This window comes from Dicentrarchus labrax, unplaced genomic scaffold (assembly GCF_905237075.1).
Source record: "Dicentrarchus labrax unplaced genomic scaffold, dlabrax2021, whole genome shotgun sequence".
Lineage (NCBI taxonomy): Eukaryota > Metazoa > Chordata > Actinopteri > Moronidae > Dicentrarchus > Dicentrarchus labrax.
Genome location: NW_026136708.1, coordinates 5,489,870 through 5,508,335, shown reverse-complemented (window position 1 = coordinate 5,508,335; position 18,466 = coordinate 5,489,870). Strand labels below are relative to the sequence as shown.

Here is an 18,466-nt window from a genome sequence, read left to right as displayed (position 1 = left end):
GTGATCATCATTTGTCCCCTAAAACTGTAATTCTGTATTTTCTGGAAGTTGTGCTTCAGCTTGTGAAGCTTCGTACAGTCACTCTCTGTTTAGATAGTTTGAAATGAACAGTTTTGCAGATGTTTTCTTGCGACTGGGAAGACTAACCTTTAATGGTGCAACCTGATTTGGGACATCCCTAGTTTGACACTAGCTGGTAAGAGCTTACTAGCTTGGAAGAACCCTACGCACACACTCAGTGATGGACTTGCAATCCAATCCTGGCGAACGCAGACGGGTGAGATCACACGCTCTGAATCTTTCATGGTACTTGCTACACAACACACAAGGAGGCGAGAATAGCAAAGTAGATGATTTTAGTGCCAAAACCTCAGTCCTCTTCATCCACTTGGCCTCCCCAAAAAGCCTACAATTCTGCAATAACAAATCACATTTTGACATTTGGGGATTTTGAGAAAAATACCAATTTCCCGCTCAAAATACCAAAGTGGCACACCCTTGTGTTTCAGCAGAATGCATGTGGTTAATTGTCATAGTGAATTAAGATTGGGCTAATGTGGGTTCTTTAGCGGGCTGGAGGTTACATAGGCAACACTGGGATGTGGTCATGGAGAGGAAAAAAAGTTGGACTTTGGTAGAACACAGGGATTTGGAAAAAGAGCCCATTCTGGGATTTAGTTGTGCCATACAAGTAGAATGAGAAAGTATCCTGGATTTTCCCCAGCTGAACGCTAAGCTGCGGTGGCTACGCTAAGATGTCTCAGGCTTCCCGTATAGAAATAAGAGGATAACTTGGCATGGTGTGTACAGCACAAATCTTTGACCCAGAATTGCTAGTGTCTGACCCAAAATAGATTTAGCTAGGCCCGTGTTTCTGTGCAAACTCTCTCCTCAGTTAACTTGACAGCTTTTGCCAGCACACTAACTAATGTGTAAGAGACAGAGAATGCAGGATCACTCATTGAAGCACAACAGAACATAAACTTTCATTTAGATGACAGCTCTCTGAAATAAAAAGAGTGATCGCTCAAATCCAATGGCTCTTTTATTTTCAAAAAGCTTCACTTAAGTATTTACAGTTTGTGCAAAAACATTTAAAGGTTTCAAGGACTTTACATTGTAAGTTCAACCTCAAGGCACATACATGGAACAACATCAATATTTCATCATGAGAACAGAAATTTAACTTTGGTTCCTAAGAAAACTTGGTGTGGGTGGCTAACGTAACACTGCAGCGTCTCGATGAGAAGCCAGGATGGCGATATCCCAACATAGCCGTTTTACATGCACTGTAAATTTCCAGCCTTCTTTCACTAAACCGTATGCGAAACCTTTCTGTATGCCTGCTCACACTGTACCTCAACCACCACTGGGTGATTGCTTTAAAAAATACTAGAAAGTCCAAGACCCGGTATGACACAAATGAAAGGCTATGAAGCTAAATACAGTACATGCAAAAATCCTTGAATGAATGTTACTGGCTAATAGATATTTGCAGTGAAGGTTTTGCCTACAGGAAGAAAAGATGACTTTAAACATGTTTCAAACACTCATGTTTTGTCTGAATTAACCTCTCAAGAGATTAAACATAATTATTTGGACGTGATTCAATGGGCTCTAAGGGAAATTACTTCTCTGCACCCTGAAACAGTAATAATCCGACGCAAGCGGTCTGTAATACGTTTTATGTAATTCCATTGGTCACAGCACTGCAGCCGCGTTCTTTTATCAAGCAAGTAGAAAATTAAGAGTAATGTATGCTGCAAAACAACCACCAAAGCCCCTTCCCCCGTCTGGTTGAATCATTAGCCATGCACCGCTTAAGGTCTGGTACTATGGATGAACAGTCTCTTGTTAGCTACTGTGTGTCACGCTTAGTGCTGCTCTTCCCCTTAATACTGTTATTGTTGCCGCCGTGGCTTCGATCTGTTGGGAGAAATGTGCTTTCTGTTCAGCATTCTCATTGCCGTCTTTTTATGTCTCGTGTTCTCTCCTTTTCTTCCTCCCACTTAACTCTCTCTCGCTCTAACTAATCATTCAGTCCTGCATAAAAGGTAAGGCAAATATCTGTCTCCGTTACACATTCACAGACAGAGGAGATACTATATGTTGCAACAGTTTGACCCCGACCCCGCCCCTCGCTTGATCAGCACGTGACTTAAAGTAGGGCTTTCATCTATATCAAAGAATAAACGATATCTGATGTAAATGTTCAAGTGTTTATGGTCCGCTGTGGATATTAGTAGAAAAAGGTTCAAATAAAAAGTGGAGATGCTTTGATAACCACAGAAGATCTTCGTGTTACTAAACCCAAGATGAAAAAAAGATCTGAGTCTTAAAATTTTGCTAAAATAAATGCAGTTCATCTGCCAGGGGAATGAGATCACTACAATCATCAATTTTGTTGTAATGCAAAACTTATTTCACAAAACGTTTCGCTTAAAGGAATAGTTCAACATTTGGCGCTGATTCACTTTTTTTTGCCAAGATGAGAAGAATGAGACCCCTCTAGTGTCTGTGTGGTAAATAAAAAGCTACAGCCAGTGGCCAGTTAGCTTAGCTTAGCATAAAGATGGCAGAAGGCAGGGGAAAACAGCGAGCCCGGCTCTGTCTAAGGTTAACTGCCTACTCTAAAGCTCGCAAATTACCATCTTGTTTAAGTATCTCCAAATAATGTCCAATTATTGCTTTAAATGTTAATAATAGAGATTTTGTCTTTTCAAGATAAACTTAAACACTGTCAAATGAAACTCCAACAAAACATCTTATACTGTAAGAAACATGTCAGCTGTCTTTTCAAAAATATGATTTGAAGACATAATATGGCACTCAATGACATGTTGGGACAGATTTCGTTCAGTCATTGTGTTTGTCAGTTCTCACAGCATTGTCTCGGTTTGGTGGTGGAAATCTGTGCATCACCTTAAACTGAAGTACTCACACATGTGATTGTGATCTGAGCTATTGCTGGAATTTAAGTAAGTGCAGCTACTTCGAGATATCCCAACTGCAGAGGTGAATCCTATCGGAGATAATCTCGGACCTCTGGTGTAACTTGAGCGCAAGCCCTTAAAAATCATTTTAGCTGTCGATTCTCTGCCGTGTGCGTTGGAGCAGCTCTATCTGCGCGCCTAACAAAGAGTTAACACACTTTCTCCCAGCGTGAGCTCCACGCAGCCAAGTGAAAATAAGGTCTACATACTTTTCTCCCTTTTTTGGTCGAGGATTATGAGGAGAGGGGTGGGAGAAGGGGGTGAGGGCGGCAGAGGGGTCGGCTGTGGGAATTTCTTTAAGCTTGGCCCCTCAAAATAAAATCTTGTCAAATCAAATCAAGTCTTCTTAAGGAGTGCATAATGAAGACCTCTCACTGGCACCTCACATGCAAAGAGTTGCCACCACCGCCCGGGAGCTGAAGGGAAGGAAAACCGTTTTAATTGAGCCCATGCAGGGATCTGAGACAGACATCCAGGGGGACAGTGAGACAGAAAATGAGGGTAGATGGGGTGAGGATCATCACTGCCGAAACTAATGTTGTGGAGTGAGCAGGTGCATTGTTCAGGTGAGCGACCCATAAATGAAGGAGACAGTCTCGTAAATGTACACAAAGGGATAAATGATGAGACGCCCGATGAGCTGCTCAGTCACAACCGTTCATTGTGAGGATCATGGGCGGAGCGCGATCTTATTGTTGTAATTTCCTAATTTATCAAAAAGCCTAATGAACGCTGGGACGAGGTTGAAATAAGTGGATGTATAATTAGCGTTATGTGTGTGCTTTCTGAAAATTCATCACGCTCTCCACACACACACACACACACACACACACACAGAGGAAGGAACAGAGGCCTTCTCCCTCATGATAGTCCACAGTGGTGAAAATCCATATCATTTAGCCATGAAACACAGAAAACACTGTTAGTTTTAAATGATTCCACATCATTAAGTAGCTCGATGAGCAATAATACTCTAAACAATGCTGTTTGAGCATGAGTAATGTCGTCTGGGTAATGGACTCCAGGGGAATGGTGGAGGTAAAGTGATCTATTCAGCTTTTTTTTTTTCTTTCTTTCTTTCTTTCTCCCTGTCTGTCTGTCTTCCCCTCTGTTCCTCCGTCCCACACACGACGCTGAGGGAAACTGCCCCCTTGTGGCCTCACTTGCCAAAACATGCGGGGAAAAAACGAAGCAGAACAAATTAGTGAATTTCTTCAAAAGGATCTGCGAGTCTCAGCACATCCATGCACCTCATTAGGGGCAATAATGCTTTGTTGCTTTTTAGAACTCATGTTAATAATTGCACCTCCTCCCTAAAAATAAACAAATTTCAGGGTGCTAAAAATGACACATCCTTTCTTTTTTTTTTTGAGTTTTCCAAAAAGTGTCTAAGCCCACCTGTGTTCCACTATAAACCAATAGAACAAAGATGCTTTTAGTGTTCAGGCACTTTTGGGAAATCTCAGTCCAGGCTTTTTCCACAGGCCCGATGACATTCTCCTTAAACAACCATCCACCATCCCTTACACGCGATCACCACCTCTTCTCATTTCCTGCCTTGCTTCCATTAATAAGAAAGTGCACTTCAGTTCCTTTTTACAACATGCCACCAGTGAACCAGTGCTATATTTCCACCGCGCTCTAATCAGCAGTGTTTGGATTTCCCCTGTGCTGTGTTGTCTTTACTACTGTTCTGCTGTACTGGGGAGCGTTTGCAGTGTTTCAAAACGCAAAAAAGGCCATATTTTGCTTCTGTGGTTAGCAAAGGATCCCAGCCCTCTAAGCGCCCTTACATTTCCAAGGCTGACAGCGTTCGTCAGAAGCTACACCCAGGGTGCCGTGATTGTACAAATCCATGTTCATGTACAGTACTGACCATTAAAACAACTTTCAAAACCCTGCTGGTTATAAAAAAAGAAACACTTGTATCTCTTTTTCTAAGAATAAAAAAGATAGCAGAGAATCCCACATTATTATCCACAGTATAAATTACATCGTAGACAGAACTTGGAAATATATATAGTACAGTTATATTTGACTAGAATTTTTATGTTTTTTGTTGTCTACACAAATGATGTGTGTGTGTGTGTGTGTATGCATGTATTGTTAGTTTTTTTGGTGTGTGTGTGTGTGTGTGTGTGTGTGTGTATGTATGTGTGTGAATGCCTCTGTACTATTCGCTGCTGCATCACGTGTGGCAGAACTCTGTACTGGGCACGTTACTGCTCTTGCAGTAGGCTATGCTGTTGTTACTGAGGTGACAGTCTCTAAATCCAATGCCCCCGTTGGGCGTGTAGATGGGCTGAATACGGAAATCTCCCTTGAGCAGCTGCTCATTGTTCAGCGCCACTATCTGGAAACTGGTCTCAGTCATCTCCAGAATGGAGTTATCCTTCTTGGTTCCAGCCTCACAGTAGTCGTCTTTTCTCCTGCCCCGGTTGTATTTCCACTTGGTCGAAGATGACCGGCTCTTCCTGTGCATGTGCCAGCAGAACAGGCTGAGCAGCGTTACCAGGATGATAAGCACCGCCCCACCTATGATCCCAGCCATTAGCAGCGTGGAGTTGATGCTCTCCTCAGGAGCTTGCTCTCTACCAGGAGGCTTAGTGGACACGGCAGCCTTGGTCCTGGCCTCAGAGCATATAGTATCCTCTCCGGGTCTGTAGGAGTTAAGGGTGTCCAGCACGTGCACGCAGATCCGATACACAGACCGGGGCTCCAGGTTTGTCAGGCTAATATGCCGCCGGTCCCCGCTCACAGTCCTCTCCCGCATTCCTTCGTTTATTTGGCTTTGGCCCCTTTTGACCCACGTGACCTTGTAGGCTGTGACGGTGAAATAGGACGCCCAGCTCACCTCGATATTGGTGGAGTTGACCACGTGGAAGGAGATCTGAAGGGGGTCCTCGTAAGGAGGCAGGGGCCCAGGAGGGTTGTTATGGATCGGGGGTAAGGGAGGGGAGGGTGAGTCAAAGTAGTAAGGGATGGATGTGGTGATGAGGGTGGAGATCATGGTGGTGACAGGGGTGGTTGTGGGTGGGGGAGGGGGTGTGGAGCGGAGGGTGGGCCAGGGCGGCAGGTCACCATCAACCGGGCACTCTATAATATCCAGCGTGAGTTCTCTGATTGCCATGCCACGCACCTTTTCTGGACTCAGGCACACGAACCCTCGGGCGTTGATGGTGGAAGGCAAAGACTTGAGCCACACCACCACCCACTTCACAGCACAGTCACAACGCCAGGGGTTATTTCGCACCATGAGATGCCTTAGGCTTGACAGGCCATCGAACACACCCTGTGTAAGAGTCTGAAGCTGGTTACTGGAGATATCCAGTTTTTCCAGCCTATTTAAGGCAGCGAAGGCTGCCACAGGGATCTGGTTAATCTGGTTCTCCTGCAGGCTGAGTTTGACCAGTGACTGGCTGGGTAGAAGGGGAGGGGGGAAGGTGAGTGAATTGCGGGCCAGAGCCAGCTCACGGAGGTTGACAAGGTCCTGGAAGGTCCCTGGTGCAATGCCCTCATCCGTTAGCAGATTCCCGTCCAGCAGGAGGCGCTGCAGGCGTGTCACATTCTGAAAGGCCTCCTCTGCAATGACGGCAATGCGGTTTTCGTCCAACCGCAGCTCTTTAAGGTCCTCAGGAAGGCCAATGGGAACGCTGCTTAAGTGGTTCTTGGTGAGGAAGAGGAGTTTGAGGCTTACTGCCTCCCTAAAGGCCCCTTCTTCCACCCCCACTGTGGAGATGGAGTTATCATCAAGGTGCAGCTCTTCTAGTCGAGTCAGCTGGGCCAGGGCTGCCTTGGAGATGGTTTGGATATTGTTCTCCTGGAGATGCAGGACTCTGGTGTTTTTGGGCAGATTGATGGGGAACTCGTCCAGCTGGTTGCCGTAGAGATACACAGTCTCCACGGAAGCCAGATTGTGAAGTTCCATAGGGAAGCCAGCATTGTTTATCTGGTTGTTATGTAGGTAGAGGACCTTGTAGCCCTCCTTCATCCCCAGAGGCACTGATGTCAGGCTGCGTTCATTGCAGTACACAAACTGGTTGTCACAACGACACTCCTCCGGGCAAGAGGCACCCGGGCTGAATTGCATTTGGAGGCTTAGGATGACAGTCAACCAAAATTGCAAGAATGAAGCCCAATCTTTATTCCAGGGTCCAGCAAGAAACTCCATAGTGGAAAAACAAAACAGGAAAAGGGAAACCAACAATAAAAAAGAAGTGGGAGGGAATAAAACTATATATGAAAATCAGAAAGGCAATGACGTATATATCCACCAAAAAAACAGACCCACCAAAGGTCCACCTAGGAGAGTTTGGTAATGATGCAGTTAGCTGGCAAAAGAGCAGGAAACCGTGGGAGTAATCCTGTAAATGCTAGTCCTCAGCTGAAGAGCGATGGTCTCATTAGTGGTGGCCGGTCCTCTGACTGACTCCATCCATGCTGAGACATCAGACCATAGCAGGACTCTTCACTCGTTGCTCCATGCAGAGCTCAGCCAGGGGCAATTTGAAGCCACGGAGTAGAGAGCCGCCACAGGCTCCACTCGCCTGTCCGTCACACACTGCTGGTCCCCGACCAGGGCAGAGTCCAAGGGGGGTGACATTTGGATCCAGAGACCTGTGGGAAAACAAAGAAATGCTGGATTAGTATATTTAGGGGTGGCCTGTTCTCAGAAAAGAGGCCTCTCTTTTCCCTCTCTTCCTCTGTCTCTTTATTTGACATACAAACACACACACACACACACACACACCAACTGTCTTTCCTTCCCTCTCACTCTTTCCCTCTCTCCAAAACAGAGAGACAGAGTCACAAAACATATCGTTCACTGCTGATGTCAAATTATGCACCGGCTATTAAAAAAAGGAGTCAAACCATCTGATAAATATTCAGAACAGCTCTTGCACATCCGGTTTCACAGACATAAAGAAGGCTTTTATCCCTTCCGCTCTATCAAAGGAGGGAATAGAGCACTGCAAGGACACACACTCATGGATTCACAGAGGTTCTGAGCAACATCAGTGCTGCTTAATGGAAACAGGCTAAAAGGAGATAAGGCTAATAAAGACATCATCTCTTTGTGTGCCGACATGGATGCAGAGAATATTAAAGTAATAAAATAAGGAGCGGAAAACAAGTTACGACTATCTTTTTCTGTCTGCTTGAGCAGACACTGTGGGCAGAGGTACACGGGTAAACACACGAGTGCTTACAGTAAACAGAAGCTATTGTTTTGCCGGTGGCCTAAGGAGGAGCTTGTTATTAAGCGAAGGCCTGAACACACCATCGAACTTGAGATTTAAGGCCGGGAAGAGTGGGATTACAAAACAAAGGAGAGGCAGCTGAGCAATAGAAGCCCCTGCATACCAGCTCCTCCTCTCGCTAGAGTGACATACACGAGCTGTCAAATGAAATGGGATTGGAAAATAATTTAGTCCCTCCACCTGCAATAAATGATCGATACAGGCTATTTTTCAGCATGGAGAGGCTTGTAGTAAAGCACAAGGCCATTGGATTACAGTAGACCCCCAGATCCATTATTCCAAGTTTTACGACCCATCAAACATTTTTTCCCCTCCTCTTCCCCGACATGATTGAAAGATACTGGTTGTCATCAGTAGCTCTCAGCTTAACTGAAGCTCCACCCTGAGTCAATGTTGGATGACACACGATAATGGGAGCGATGGGTTGAATGTTAAACACAGCAGCGTGTCAAAAAGAGGAGAACCAACATAATTCACAAAATAATCTGAATTATTGCTGTTTTGGCAAATTCTTTCAAATACATTTCAGCTTGTTTTTTTAACGTCTAGCAGCGGTGACAGGGAGCTATATTTTCTACAGAGAGGAATAAAATAGTAGAATTAAAAAATACTAAGTAAAGCAAACCCATCCATTTGCCTCCGTAGCCCTGCTCCTGTAAACTCCCTGTGTTGATTGTTGACGAGCCGGAGCCTGCATTAGCTCTTTGTGACAGAGATGGAGAAACAATCCTTTGACACACATCTGTGATCTACTTTTCTAAATTGAAAGAGCTAAATTTAATCAAATAAGCTTGGGGGGGGGTATAAGCAGCCACATGAGGCGATAAAATGTGCTGCCACAGCAGCAGAATCAACAGCAGAAGGCAGCAGCATCAAGATTATTATAGCTGCATGAAGAAAATGTCACCAAGAACCCAAATAATAACCCCAAAGAGAAGCCTGATGTCAAGTTGGTCCTCGCTTTACAACCCCCGAACCTGATAAATGGTGGGCATGGATAGATCAGGGAGGGAAAGTGAGGGAAAGACTTCTTTTTTTCTCTCTCTTTCTTTCTTCTTTCTTTAATTTCCAGCCGAGGGAGCACAGTTTCTCAGCGCCAGATGAACGCTGTGATATGTGGCCAGGACAATCCGATTAGAACTGGATTTAGCGACAGAAACGCAATTAAAAGTTTAAAATGGATAGGGTATTTAAGAGGCGATAAGAGGCGGATCAGGTATACTTCAAAGCCTGCCCAGTGAGCGGTGTTCATTTGAATGAATTATTTCAAAGGGGGAATTGAAAACCGTGCAGTGCATTGAGAGTGAAAGCCCCCCCCCCCCAAAAATGAAAAAAAAAAAAAAAAGAAAAAGTCAGGTTTTCTCCCGGGGTGAAAAATGTGGAGCTGTGCGCTTTGTAGTGCAGTAATCTGTAACTCAATGAAACATCTAATTAAACTACAGATAAATTGGCCAACGGTTTTAATTCATTTTAAAAAGTCACTGGGAATAATTGGTGAATTAGCGCCAGTTTATGGTCATCACTGCGTGCAGGTTGCTCGGGGCTCTAAGTTGGAGAGGTGGAAACATATGTGTGCTTTTAATGTGTGCTCGGTAAGATATGGTCCATTTATTATAGCCTACATTTTATTAGGAATTTAATTTGAAAAGTGGCCGATTGATATACAACTTAGGCCTGTCATTCTCCCTCTACATGTCTCCAACTGCGTCCTGGGTTATTGAGAAACAGCCACTGTACCTTTGGCGAGCCTTTATCCATTACGCTACCGCGTTCAACTTTTCCCCTTTCTCTGAGCCTCCGTCCTTCATGCGGTCCTACCGTACGCCCGCGCGTAAAGGTCCGTTCGGTAAAGCTGGTGCGAGCCGGTTCCGATCAGCAGCGTGAGCCCGGTGAGTCTACGGAACAGCATATTTCCCTGCAAGGGTCCCCCTCGGTTGTGGCTGCGCGTCCTGTCCGCACCGCTGTCCACCACCAACACCACCAGCAGCACTTTTTTCTTTTTTTCTTAGTTTTCCCAGCTCCCGGGCGCTTCACAACGGAGCTCCTCCGCTTCAACTCAACACCGTGTGCAGCGCATGAGGACCGAAGAAAGCGGCGGCAGGGTGATCGCAGAGCCCACTTCTCCCCTTCCACACTCTGCCCGAACGAGGACGCACTCGCCGAAGTGTCCGCCGCCTGATCCGCCACGGGCCATGACGGCCAGCTGCGTCCGTCCGGTGCGCTGTTTCAGTGGAGGAGCGCAAACTTGCCTTCAGTGTGTACGCAGCTCAGACCCGGACTCCCTGCGAGTTGTTTTCTTAGATGGATTCAGTTGATAGTGCGACGTGTGTGCTCTGCTCACCTCTCTCTCTCCCTCTCTCTCTCTCTCTCCCCTCTGTCCCTCCTCCCCTCCTCAGAATAAAGAATGCATCTCCTCCAGCAGCTCCGTGATGGCTTTAAGCCACAGATCCTCCCCGCTGCCCTCACACTGCAGAGAATAGTTAGTCTCTGAGCACACTTCATTCCTACATGTTACCGGCCTAACGTTACCCAACCCCGCGACCGCGGCCGAGCGCTCATTTGCATTTTCATACCGAGAAATCCAGGAATTCATCTTGAAGTCACATTCCCAATGAAACATCACTACAGGCCGGAGTCCCTCGGTGTCCCCGCTGTGGGACTATATTCTTGGTGTCACATAAAGTAGATGGCGGGCCTTGTTAGCTATAGTTTTGTTGGAATATCTGGAATATATATATATATATATTATTATTATTCGTTTCAGGCCCACCAGCCCCAGTTCTTATCAGAGGGGTGTTTTTTTAATTACAGCTGGGTAATTAGCCTCAAGCGAAAAGCACAGTCTCATCTTTACTTACTTTCTTCCAGTGATTTGAAGCATTTAGACACAGCAGGAGTAATTTCATCTGACTACATTGCTTCTTAGCTGCCTCTGATTCAGCAGTGCACTGCTGCCTGCACCGCTTTCCTCTCCTCACTGTCTCCATCAGCCAACTCAACATGCATCCGTACAGGGTACCTAGCTTAGACTACTGGCATTTAAACACACACTCTAGAGACTAGATAAACTTTAAAGGCTGAAGTGAAATTAAAGTAAGACTATGTCACTTTTAAAAGAGGAAGTAACACTAGTTAATAGTCTTACAAATGAAAGGTTGAACTCCAATAAAACCTTGCCCAATCCACATTCACCAATGTTAGCTAATGTTAGCAAACGTTAAGAAGGCTAGATAGCTGTAGTCTATAACTGACATTACCTAATTCATTTGCTAACTTTATGACTCTTATTTCAATACTTTTATAGTTAAGTTATAGTATTTAGCATTGTATATGTTTATTTTTTGCAATAGTGCTACTTCAGTGTCCAATGCTAGACTAACTAGCGTCCATTAGCTTGCTAGTCTCTACTTCACAAGTGAAACACATACTTAATAACACAATAGTTCCTCCTGAATGTTGAATGTTGTGAAGGGACAGACAGCTAAGAGTCAACATTATGTGGACATAAAAATACATATATAAAAAGCATATTATCTATCAGCGTTTGAGGGCTAAAGTCACCAGTGTAACATGGAAGCTGACAGCGCGTCTCCTAGCAATGCTAGCTTGTTGCCATGGTAAATGCTCACCCAGAGGCTTGCTGCCTTCTTAAATTTAAATGTGATTCTACTTTAAAGGATTATATGTGACAAACACACTTGGTTCAAACTTCAAAGCTGTTTCCACAAATATGTCCAAAGCAGTTTTATCATCTTTAGTAAAATGTAAAAATACGTACAATAGCCACAGTACATTTACAATTTATATTTCCTTGCACAGCAGAGGAAGTATAAATTACTGACAAAAGAGACGGGAATTCAAATTTCAGTTTGACTGAAACAATACTAAAACTGTCATGTTCCTGTGTTGTTAGTTTATAGCCAGTCAGGGTCAGAAAGGCACTCAGCAGTCACCAGATCCCCACAGGTCAGCAGGTGCACATTTGCCTTTCATCTCTGCCTTCGGTTGCCAAATAGTATTAATGTCACTTTCTGGCCTTTGGTGACCCATTCCTACATACATAACTCATGAAAACTTTACGAACAAATTATCTGGCTCCCGCTCAAATCGCCGATGTCGTTTTGTCCGTTCAGGCGGCCAAGCGTGCGCGTGCCACTGAAGTCTTCTGATGCGTCGACTCTCGGCGAGATGATTTGGTTGTTCGTGTTTGCCTTTCATGTTTAATTTTGGCTGCCACGTCCCTGAGATGGACGGCGGTTGCGAGGGCCCAGTCCACAACATTTAATTCCTTCATAAATCAAGCTTCTGTGCACGGCATGAATTATTGATTGAGTGAATTTAGAGGAAACAGCCTATTTTTATTTTCCCCTTGATGGACATGTTTTGCAGTGGTGGGCTCTGCTCCTGGTCGGTGCAGCATTATGGAATGTCTCTTTTCTGGCACGCAAATGGATATAAAATGACAGACACTTAAATGGGCGATAGAAGGGCCGTAGGCAAATATGCTCAAGCCATTAACCAGCATGTTAATTTGATTTTGTTCATTGTTGTCAAGCAAAATAACTGAGCAAGAGTTAGGTGTAAAATAGCCTGAACATACTGATTGCATCAGATCAAACAATTACTTTATTCAAATTCAAATCAAGCTTAACAGAGCAGATTTTAAGTTCCTGTAGGTGAAAAAGTGAAACATTTATATTGCTTATGAGTTTGGTAAGGGTAGTCTGTATATATTTAAGATCTAAGTTACACAAATGCAGAGAAATATTTCAGTCTACACCCTCCCTTGAATCTCAAAGTGGAATTTCCCCTTCTCTGCCTTTCCCAGAGCTTTGGTGTGGCATATTTACTCTGCACGTTTGTGTACCTTGATAAAACTGCAGATACACATGACCCCCAGAGCACATCAAAGCTAGCTCTGTCCATCTGCTCCTGCTCAGGCCCCAAACGGTGTTAAAGGAGGCTGGAGAGGGGGAAAAAATCCACTCAGATAGGCAGATATGTTTATCCCTTGGTTATATTAATTCTAGTCCCCGGAGACATCATTAGCTTATCACACTTCTCCTTGCATGAATTTACATCTGGACACTGACAGGCACTTCAAAGGTGCCAACAACATCAGTGTTTAAAAACCTCCCCACAAGTATTGGCAAGATCTTTGAAAAAACTAACTGTGGGAAGCCACAGTAATATTGCAAATTGCTGAAGCCGTGATATAATCAGCCCCTTCCCTCGAGATACCAGTGGCTTAAAGAAAAATATGCTGATAATGTTTAGAGTGGGCGATCAATGTGTTCATTAATTTCTAAGGCGATGTAATTATGTTTACCCCCGTCGATTATCAATCTACATGCATCTAATGTCACAGCAGGGCTCCCAGAAGAGAACGGCGCATTCTCACAGCAGAGGAAACTAGTCAGCCAACAACATACTGTATATTTTACTCAAGGAGCTGAGAGGAGACGAGGGAGTCAGAGGATTGCATCAACTTCTGAGCCCCCTCTAGACCACAATTCATTTTTTCTTCAATTTCTCGATTTTTTTTTTATTGCTCCATCTCTCTGCAAACCTATCATGATTGACACACACTGAAAAATACAACAACACGTACAGCACACACACACACAACAAATGAAAAACCAAACACTTTTGGAGGGGCATCGCCCAATTGATGAAATGTAGCCCTCTAATTAGATGGCAGAGTTAGATTAAACAACATTTACAGCCACACCTTCCTTCCTGGTTAAAGTCGAACAAATCGACCCCCGACTGTCATGTAAGAAAAGTCAATACAGCCCCGCTCCATCTGAGCCTTTATAATGTCACACAGGGGTGTTATATGTGGCATTTAAAATGTATAAAAGATTTATTTGTGAAGTGTTTTTATAAGAAGACTAATATGGTCTGTCAAAAGGCCGGCGATGCTCAATCAGGGTCATTTCATGAGCAGGCGCGAAGGCAGCGCGCTCTCACGTGAGCATGTGAATTATAGGGGAGGCAAAGTGAATGCAGTGTCATGACTGAATGCTGCCCTGTGCTAGTGCCAGGCTGTAAAAACACTGACTTGACAACAAGCAAGCCCCTGTAGTTCTGCTGAGGGAGGGACGGGGGGAGAGAAAAGCAGAGTGAGAGGAGAGGAGAGGGGGAGAGAGGGGGATGTAGAGGGGTAAGGAGGCGAGAGAAGGGGTGGGGAGGTTTGAAAATCACTCAAAAGGGAACAAGAAGAGGGGATTGCGGATTATTGCTGTTTCTGACATGTGGCTGCCGTGTCATCCTTGTCCTCCTAAGATTTAATACCTCAGACAACTGCTTAGTAACATGTAATTGTTGAGATAAGTGGTGACCATTTTGTGCTGACATGGGCTGCTCGCTGCTATGAGAAATAATATAGCTTGAAGGAGCGATCCACCCTCCAAAAGGTCTTACTTTATTTCACATCTCCAGTGTTTGATGTTCAGTGCAGCTATTCCAGTCACAGAACTAAGCATCTGATTTTCTCAAAAATGTAATACTAATTAAACAGCAATCACTGAAGGCCCAGTAGATTGTTTAACAACAGTGAGCTGCACCGTCAAATACTCTTCTAACAATCTGGATGAGAAAATATTCTCTGTGGCTTCTTTATTAAGCCATGCTAAAGTAAGATGAAAGAGTGTACAGACATCCCCAGAGGATGAACCCTACTGACTGCCTGACCTTTCTGCTATCGCCACCATGAGGTTGACTTTTTGTCTGGACAGCTATTGGATGGATTACCATTACATTTGATACAGATATCCATGGTGTCCAGAGGATGAACCCTAGTGACTTTGATGATCCCGACTGTAAAAAAGGACGATTTGCATTTATTCTGTGAAATATCTCAACATCTACTTGATGGACTGCCATTACATTTTGTACAAACATTCATCTTTCCCCAATAAATTGTAAAATTGTGCCTCTAGCGCCACTATCAGGTTAAAATTCGATTGTATCCAATACTTTTGTTTATGATCAGATACCTAAAAAAACGAATGACATTCCCATCGGCATCAGTTATACTTTGTTTAGTGCTGATCAGCAAACGCTAGCATGCTAACATGCAATGTAAAACATTATACAGGCTAAACATGCTGATGTTAGCATTTAGCTCAAAGCACTGTTATGCCTAGGTGCAGCTTCACAGAGCTGCTAGCAAGGCTGGAGACTCTAAAGGCCTGAATATACTCCATAACAGATGTGTACACAGACAGCTGCAAACACCACGGCCATGAAGTTTGTTCTATTTATACTATTTTCTGGAGTCCGGGGGATTTGATTTTTGGAGGCCGGCACAATAAATCAGTACTTTGGATTACACTATCAAACCTAGGCCTACTAAATATGTTGCTTGTAGCCCATAGCCACGTAGATGTATAACTGTAATAAACATGAAAGAGAGGAATAGCCAAGTAACAAATAGTATGCAGCACGATGCAGCATGGGGGGGCACAGAGGTCATCCAGGGCAGGCCTGGCCCCTAATTGCCCACCCATAGTGCGAGATCTGGGACAGTTTCTTGGGAATTGAGCTTGCTGTATAGTTGTACAGGTTAATGAGAGCGCGAAAGAACAATCTCCAAAACATGTTGTTTAATTACACTGATGTTTTACAGCTAAATGTTTTTCAGCTTATTCCTCACTGAAGTGTTTCCTGTAAATAGTGGTGTGTCACCGTGTTCTCTACATTTGGTTAGTTATTTATGAGAAAAAGATACAACACAAAGCTGAAAAGTGAAGCACTTTGTGTGTAGTTCTTTTAAGCATTCAAAAGCTTAAGTGTGTATTTCCTGAGGACATAAATCCTCTAAGTTTCACCATATTTGGTGAGAATGTGCTGCTACACAGAATTTCCTTATCATTTTACATACGATGTTGGGTAACTGAACAGCCAAAGCAGGAATGACACAGTACTGATTTGCTAAAAACAGCCGTGCAGTTTAGGAGTAAAAGTAAGAGGACCCGCGAGACGAGAACTTACAAGAGATCATCAGAGAAAGAACAGAAGAGGAGAAAAATAGACAGATGCCAGGAAGGAGCAGGTCCTGGGGTCACGCGAAAGATGGGCCTGATCCCACCTCCAATCCCTGCAGCTTTTCTTTTGTTTGAAGTCACATCTGGGCTAAATTTCCCCTTCTGAGTTGAGCAAAGAGGAAGTCTTCTGGGTGGGTGAAAGGGGGCTCAGGGCCGCTCCTGCCTCCCAGGCTAAACAGTACAAATACTGTAGATCCATGAGTCACTAAACCAGGGACTGAACAAACATATATCCAGACCTTGATTCAGAGCTCATCATTGTGGATCTGTGATGACTACTGGAATGACACAGATGAATCTTATCAGTATCAGACACACATGTGGGCAAGATAAGTTGATAGGTTGAATCCATCCTGCTGGACTCTTTTACAGCTTCAGATGGGGGTGAGGTGTGGGCCACTAAACACAATAAATCTCAAATAAACAGTCATCACACCACATCAAACAAAAGGTCATGATAGTCTTTGGCACTGTGGAGAAGCCGTGTGGCCTTAAACTGCTCATTATACTGCTGACCTGGAAAAATGTTTTTACATCTACTTCTAAAGAAGCTTTAGTCGGAGGGTCACAAGATGAGTCTGAGGGGTCGCAAGATGATTAAATGGGAAGGAACGGAGAAAGAATATCTCATTGTGCCACACAAAATTATTTTTCTCTAATCTTTTCCTTTTTTCATAGTAAAATATTGACTAATTTCACCTCTTCAGAAATTGTTCCAATGAAACAGACTAAACAGAAATCTATCTCACAGGCAAGTACTCGGGGGTTTGCACGTTAACACTGCTCTGTATTATCTGATTTTATTAAAACAAAAACTTTTTTATCAGAATCTCCAAAACACAATACATGTTTGACAATGAATATACAAAATGTCATATGTGAGTATTTAATCTGACGTTTAATAGGATTGTATGTGGGTGAAATTAGTATTATGATGATTTTTGACAATTTTATGAACTACATCTCCCAAGTATTCAATATGAAATGCTAATTAAGATTGTACAGTAGGTATAGTGATCATTTTAACCAATTTAATGACTGTAAAATGTTTATGTTGTTACATGCTACTGCATTTAGAGAATATGAAGCTTTCTTCATTTCTCTACAATTTTCAAGAATACTCAATTTGAATTAAATAGAAGTTTCACAGTAGGTTTTGAGCCATTCATTCCTTACTTGTATTCATACGAGCCAGTGCTTTACCTTTTCAAGAAAACAGGCGAGGACAAACAATAGAGAAACTTTAAGACTTTAAAGAAAGATTCGTAAAAGCGTATTCATTTATTTAAAGTTATATAACAATAAGACAAACTCAAAAGAAAGAAAAAATCTATTACTTCTTTTGAATATGAGTGAGTGAGTACGTCCTAACCATGCACAGCTGCGTCTGACCACCACCTTGATTTGATCAGGACCTTACAGCTGTGGGCAGATGTTTAAAGGCTCAGCCTGTGCTTGAATGACAATCTGTGTTTATCTTCGGCTTTCCCCTCCAACTAATTAACTAAGCCCCGAAACACCAAAACAGCACGGTCCCCTGAACCTTTTTCTTTCTGACAGCTTCTCCCTGCAGCTGATTTATTATTGCATGATTTCAAATTAGTGTGCAGTTGAGAACGTCTCACAACAATTTACACTCACATGACCTGAGACACTTATTAATTACTAGATTTTAATTAGAGATAATTACAATATAGTGCTTTTAATGTTGTTTCATATGGACAGATATGATTCTAAACCTTGTTTATTTGTTTAACGCTGAATAAAATGAAGAGGGGATCATTAATGTCATCATCTTTATTATTCTCATCATTTTTTAATTTAGGCAGCTATCCAAAACACAGACACACACAGACACACACTCTGGGGATGAGGTTGTTCATTTTCGCTTTACTTCTATACTCCTGTGTCTTCACTATTAGATTAAATACTATGCCAATCTTAAAGTCCTCGTGGAAAGTTTTAATTGCCTGGGAAGCAAAGAGACATTTTAGCTCGCAGTATGGCCGACAGCAAACATCGTAATGGATGTGTGTGAAAGGGCTGCATTATCTATTTCAGCCCTCCCCCTTGTCTTACAGTGGGAAAAATCCCCCTCAAGCATGAAGCAGGAATTTGGATAAATCCAGATTACATCAGAAGCCAGGTGAAACAACTCTCA

The 18,466-nt window shown here is 43.4% G+C and overlaps 1 protein-coding gene across 2 annotated transcripts in view; it reads right to left on the bottom strand.

The window, feature by feature from the left end:
- Positions 1 to 1,027: 1,027 nt before the first annotated feature.
- Positions 1,028 to 18,466, bottom strand: part of flrt2 (fibronectin leucine rich transmembrane protein 2) — a 44,385-nt gene continuing 26,946 nt past the window's right edge. The window contains exons 1-2 of one of the 2 annotated variants that reach the window (XM_051408934.1): positions 9,992 to 10,690; positions 1,028 to 7,610 (exon numbers count right to left, since the gene is read on the bottom strand). In XM_051408934.1, the coding sequence (XP_051264894.1) occupies positions 5,182 to 7,164 (1,983 nt within the window). In that variant the 5' untranslated portion in view covers positions 7,165 to 7,610; positions 9,992 to 10,690 and the 3' untranslated portion in view covers positions 1,028 to 5,181. Of the gene's footprint in view, positions 7,611 to 9,991; positions 10,691 to 18,466 lie in introns of those variants that run through there. The other variant, XM_051408935.1, reaches the window with a different exon arrangement.